Source organism: Varanus komodoensis, unplaced genomic scaffold, assembly GCF_004798865.1.
Source record: "Varanus komodoensis strain SLA01 unplaced genomic scaffold, ASM479886v1 scaffold573, whole genome shotgun sequence".
NCBI classification, from domain to species: Eukaryota; Metazoa; Chordata; class Lepidosauria; order Squamata; family Varanidae; genus Varanus; species Varanus komodoensis.
In genome coordinates, this window is record NW_025336187.1 from 1 (window position 1) to 5,927 (window position 5,927).

At 68.2% G+C, this 5,927-nt stretch overlaps 2 protein-coding genes across 2 annotated transcripts; both read right to left on the reverse strand.

Moving 5' to 3' along the window:
• Window positions 1-13: 13 nt before the first annotated feature.
• On the reverse strand, window positions 14-2,239 carry LOC123033037 (translation initiation factor IF-2-like; the record flags this gene model as incomplete). The annotated part of the gene is made up of 1 exon (XM_044449348.1): window positions 14-2,239. A coding segment is annotated over one exon (1,275 nt), but the record flags the coding sequence as incomplete, so codon positions are not given.
• On the reverse strand, window positions 2,232-5,273 carry LOC123033038. Its single transcript, XM_044449349.1, is given in 3 exon segments — window positions 2,232-3,234; window positions 3,237-4,021; window positions 5,226-5,273. Coding segments are annotated over 2 exon segments (1,605 nt in total). The 5' UTR covers window positions 3,988-4,021; window positions 5,226-5,273; the 3' UTR covers window positions 2,232-2,380.
• Window positions 5,274-5,927: the final 654 nt, after the last annotated feature.

Sequence of the window (5,927 nt, forward strand, 5' to 3'; positions counted from 1 at the left end):
ACTGTATTGTTTGATCTACGGTCATTTTACTGGTCTTTTATCGTAATTGCCACCCAGACAGCAGCCCTGCAAACACGGCCAATGAATAACGAATCAGCGAATGAAGCCAGCTGGGCAGGGACCCTACCGGGCGGCTCTTGGCCATCCCCGTTCGTGGCGGCTGGCCTGGCGGCACCACTCAACAGCCAAAGGAACTGAGCAGAAGTCCTGCTCCCACTGGGGGCGAGCACGGCCTCCCCACCGCCTGCCCACACGCACGCCGAGTGAGGAAACACGCTCTCTGTCCGGGCACAATTTGCGCCAGAGACGTCATCCCGAGGCTCCCCAGAAGCTCACCAGCTCCTGCCACGGGGGTGCGAGAGAGGTGCCTGTGGGGGGGGGGATTCACCGGGCTCCCAAGCCCGGCCGCCTGGGCTCCAGTCCTCTCCGCAGCGGCCTGGGGGCCAGGTCCTGGCGAGCGCACGCTGCGTTCAGGGGCACGTGCCAGGAACCGAGCCCCCCGCATGGCGGAAGCGGCGCCCCTTTTAGGGCACGCACCGCTGGGGCTGCCGTCAGCAGCGCGTGGGAAAGAGGGCAGGAAACGGGGAACGGCGGGCGCCTGCCACGCCTGCTCACGATGCCCCCGCGGGCTGGGGGCCCGCGGGGGATTGCAGACCTCCCTTGGCCCGGCCCACTTTGCAGGACCTACAGGACGGGAGGAACCCCCGGGTGCTGGGGGGCACGGAAGAACCAGTTCAAGCTGCAGCAACCCAGATTCAGGTGGGACGTCAGGAAGAGCTTCCTCCCTGCCAGAGCAAGACGGCAGTGGGACCAGCCGCCTGGGGAGGTGTGTGTGTGTGTGGGGGGGCTCCCACACGGGAGGCATTCAGGACAAAGCTGGGCAGCCCTCTGAGCGGGGCGGGGTGACGTGCTGTCCTGCGCCAGCAGGGGGAGAGGGCCTTCTGGCCCCCTCCAGCTCGGCAGTTCAGGGGTTCCATGGGGAAGGGCGCCGGAAGGGTCGTCCCAGCCCCGCCTGCTGGCCTGAAGGACAGGCAGTGCCCTCGCCTCTGGCAGGAACGGCCGGGTGAGCTCGGGCCCCTAAAAGGGCAGAGTGGGGCGGCCCCGTCCACCGTCTTTGGCAGTGCCTAAGCAGCACCATGGCGATGCCTGCCTGACCTGGGGGAGCCCCTCCCCCAGAATATTCCCAAAGCAACCAGCAGGCAGGAGCCCCAGACACGCGCTCTGGGGGTGGGGTGGGGGGCTTTGCCAAGGCCGCCCCATGCTGCTGCCGCCGCCCAGGCAGACACGATCTCCCGCTGCAGGGCCTGGAGCACCCAGGGAGGGGCTTGTAGCTGGGGGGGGAAGGGAAGGAGGCGGAGGCCCCCGGCCCCCCCAGTCCTGTGCCTCCGAAGCCCTGGGGGAGCAGGCCCGGCCGGGCAGACCTGGGCGGTCGCCCCCCCGCCAGCATCATGTGTGGGGTGGCTTCTGAAGGCCCTCCTGGGGCAAGGGGGGTGGTGGCTGGTGCAGCCGCCCTGCTGCGCTCTCCGTGGCCCGGGCGGGGGGTGCTGGTGGGGGCCGCAAGCCGGGCCGGCCTATGGACTGGGGGGTCGCGGAACACCCCCGCAGGGCAGCTCGTCCTGCTGAGAGCCGCCAGCGCCTCGTGTTGCTGTGGCCAGCAAGGCCTGCCGCGCTGGGGTGGCCTCCCTGGCCTGGCCGGTGCAGGAGAGCATAGCTGGGCTTGCCTGCCCCACTGTGCTCTTGCCGGACGGACCCCTGCGCCCCCCTTTCCCAGGCACCCAGCGCAGACCTGGCGACTTTGGAAGGTTCGCTGATTTTGTAGAATACTCCAAGCCGGTCCGTCTAACTCTTGAACGGCTGGCGAGTAAGAGGCAGGGTGAACATCCAGGAAAGAGACCGCGAAGTTCCTGCTGGAGGAGTCCTCGTCGGAAGGAGGGTCTGGCTTGCCCGGGGCAGGGCTCCTGGCGTGAAGGGCACGGCAGAGAGACGAGGCAAGGGGCTGGCAGAGGCTGGGAAGAGGGAAGCCCCTCCGTGCGGCACGGCAGAGCGAGGGCCTTGTGGCGCTTCCAGTGACTGCGCTGCTGAGCAAGATGCCACGCGTCAACGGACGTGTCCCCGAAGGTTTGGCCTGCTTTTGCTGAAGCTTATGAATACTTGCTGCATTGAAAAGCCTGAAGGCAGGCGGAGTTGTTATAATTATTTCGCTCTTTTTCCCCTTCTTGCCTGAGTTCTGCTTTCGGTTTCACGGCAAAAAATAGAAAGAAGCTGCTGCTGGCCGAAGCAAATGGGGGCTTCCCCCGGAGAGGCGAAGGCAGGAGGAGCCACGCAGCGCCCGGCCAACCTGGAACTTGGGCGGAAGTGGCTCCCGCTTCCCCCCTCCGGCTCACGAGTGGAGGCCCCGCTCATCGGGCAGCAGTGGCTCCATCCTGGCGATCTTCTGGATGAGCTCGGCCTCCTTGCGCACTTCCCTCAGCGAGCGGATCCTGCCCTGGTAGCCGGGCTGGCGGTCCTGCTCCTCGGACACGATGAGCAGGTCGATGTACTCGGGCGTGGAGAGCGGGTTGGGCTTCAGCGCGATGGCCTGCAGGCGCCGGAGGCTCTGGGAGGACCGCTGGATGAGCGCCGCCACGTCCGCCCGCACCTGCTCGTACTCCTCCCGGAGGCACCGCAGCACCTTCTCCGCCGTCATCGCCTCGGCAGCGGCGCTGTCGTACCGCAGCTTCAGCTCTTCATAGGTCTTTGTCTCCCTGATCACTTTTCGGATGTACTTGTACTTCTGGAGGGAGTGGCGGACGGACTCGCAGTGGCCAGGGCAGACGCGGCACTTTCCCGAGGCCAGATCGATAGCGTAGCAGAAGCCGAGGAAATTGCCCCAGGGCACCTGGCAGGCGTGGCAGCAGGTGACCTGGCAGGCATGGCAGTTGTTTGAGTAAGGGTCTGTCCTCTCAGTCCCCAGCTCCGTCCGTTCCGCTTCGAACTCAAAGTCCTGGTTGGCTGCCATGTCCTCCCGGTGCTGCGCCAGGGCAAGCTGCGTCTCCCACAGCTCTTCCAGCTTGGCCAGTCCGGCCTGGATCTGGGACCGGACCCCCTCCATGACGGTTGCCAGCTCTTTCCGTTCCCGGAGGACTTCCTTCGTCAAGGTCAGACTTCTGGTTTCCAGTTTGTCCAACGAGTCAAAGAAGATCTTCACGCTGTTGCCACCCATTTTCCAGATATCTCGTCCAAAGCGATGCTCCCAACACCCTTAGGGGCATTGTCGGCAAACAGCGCCAAATTGTTAACTGCGAAGTGAAGAGGGACCCCACGGGTGTCTTTCGCACACGGCACATCGGCTTTCCTGATGGCCTCCAGGACAGGAGGCATCTGTCCGTCTGCAAAGGTAGCCAGGACTTGGATGTTGTCCCTGATGTCTTTCCCAAAAATGGAGAGCACCGAGTCAAAGACGTATTTCTGGGAGGGCGTCAGACGGGCCAGGGAGGCCTGGGCCACGAAGCAGACCGCGTGGATGCAGTCAGCACCGCCCCCGGAGGAGAAAAACACCCGGATCTGCTCGGTGATGAGCTTGTCGTCCTCGATTCCTCTCGTGCTGCCAAACCCCGGAGTGTCGATGACCGTCAGGGAATAAGGGATCTGGAAACCCTCCTGATGGTTGAGCACGTAGGCCGTGATGTCGGACGTCTGGCTGTCGGCCTGGGTTCCGCTGGTCACCTCGTGGATGAGCTTGAATCGGAAGGGATCCTCCCACTGCACGCCCAGGATGTAATTGACCATCCGGTTGATGTGCGTGGTCTTCCCGGACCCCGTGGCCCCGATGAGCATGATCACCTTGTGGCGGACGTGCGGGTTCCCTTCGCCCAACGTCAGGCAAGACGCTGCCCCAGATTCCTTCCTCAGGGGGAGCACGTAAACGGCCGGCCGGCCCACCTGCACTCGGGCGCTTTCGGTGCAGTACCTGTGGGCCGCTGCGCCCGGTGACGCTGCGCCCGCCATCTCCCCTCCCCTCCGAGAGGCTCTTCTCCGTCCCCTGGAGAAAAGGTACAGGGCAGCGTTACTGGAGGGTGAGGACCTGTGCCAAGCCCTCGGGACGAGGCAGGGGCCCATCCAGCCCAGCGCTCTGGGCACGTGGGGCCAGCCAGCTGCACCCAGGATCCCGCCGGCAAGATCCCACCTCCTCCCAGGTCCTCCAGCAGCCACTGCATCAAGGCCCACTGCCTCTGACCGGGGGGGGGGGGGGGCTCTGACCCCCAGGGCCAGGAGCCACATATTGCCACATCTGCACATTTGTCGCTCCCCTGTTGAAGTGGTCCAAACTGGTGCCCATTGCCACGTCGCATGCAATTGAACGCCACAGTTTTCTGCGCATGGTGGGCATGCCATGAGCAGCGCCGGGGTCAGACTAGGTGGCCAAGGAGACCCCTCCCGAGTCCCTCTGCCTCTGTTTCTAAGAGACCTGCTGGAAGGCGAGGCGCTCCCAGGCCAGCGGGAGCAGCCAAGGACAAGCGGGAGCAGCGCTGTGGGGTGGGGGGGGGGATGCTCCGGATCCGAGTCATGCACAGCGGCAGCTTCAGGGGACCCCCTGCGGGGGCAGAAGTCAGGCCTCGCCTCAGAAGGCTTGCTGCGTGTGGCAGTGGGGGAAGAGGAGCAGCCCCCCCCCCCCAGCCGGGCCCCTGGCACAGGGGACGGTCCCCCCGGCCGGCAAACACCTGCCTGCGTCCGGGAGGGGGCAGAGCCCGTGAGGGCGAGGCAGCGAAGGCGGCGGGGCCCCGGGCCACGAGGGGCGCCCCGCCGGAACGCCTCGCCCCCGCCTCCCAGCGGGCTTTAATTCGAAGGGGGGAGTGTGTCCCCCCCCGCCCCAGCTGCATCGGACGGGAGCGCAGCGGCCTTCGAGATCCCCGGCCGAGCGGAGTCCCGCACGAGGCCCGCCCCGGCGCCGGGCGCAGCGCAGCTCTCGCCCTCCCCGAGGGCCGCACCTTTGCCGGGGCCGCCGCAGCCGCCCGCTCTCGCCCACGGGGCGCGCCCGGCCGAGTCGCCGGGAGATCCGGCAGGGGCGAGGCGAGCGCCGGGGCGAGCGCTTGGCCCGAAGCAGCGGGAGTCCCGGCAGCGAGCGCGGGGAGGCGGCTCGGCTCTCCCGCGTCTCGTCCCCGCGTCGCGCCGGGGGCCGCGCTGCTTTCCCGGAGAGCTGCCGTCCCGTCCCGTCCCGGCGCTGGTTCCGGGGCCGCGCCACTCACCGCAGCTGCCCGCGCCAGTCCCGCCGCCCGGCCTCTCGTCCGCCTCGGCGCAGCCGTGCAGCGCGCCCGCGCCCCTTCTCCGCGCAGCTTTCGGTTCGCTGCCAGGAGCGACAGGATGTGCGCGCGCGGGCGGGGCGAGGCGAGGGGCCCGCGCAGCGCTCTCGACCGCCCCGGAAGGGAAATGGCCAAATGGGGGGGGGGGAGATACTCGAGGGGCAGCGCGCGCCCCGGGCAAGCTCGGCGAGCGGGGTGGCCTTCTCGCCTTGGCCACTGGAGGGCCCGAGTGCGCCCCCTGCGGACCACGGGGCTGGCGACAAGGCCCGGCTTGAGAGGGCGGCAGCCGCCGGGCGTCTCGGCGAGGGCGCAGAAGCGCCCCCTGGCGGCAGGCCGGCGGTCCCGAGCGCGCTCCCCGCAGTCGCGGCATTTCCCAGAAGCGGAGCGGCCGCTTTCGCTTCGCAGAACGCGCCCCGCCGCCGCCGCCCGAGGCCGCGGGCCCCCTGGCCAGGGCCGGGCGGGCTGGGCGCTGGGCGGGCTCTGGCAGCGCTCCGAAGCCGCGGGGGGGGGGGGGGGGCACGCGGCGCGCACTGGAGCCGCGCCTCGCTCGGGAGCTCGGGCCCCCCAGGCCTCCCCCCGCACGGCGCCTCCACAGCGGTCAGGAGACGCGTGTTCCCAGTGCAGGGAGCACTTTTGGTAGGAGGAAGA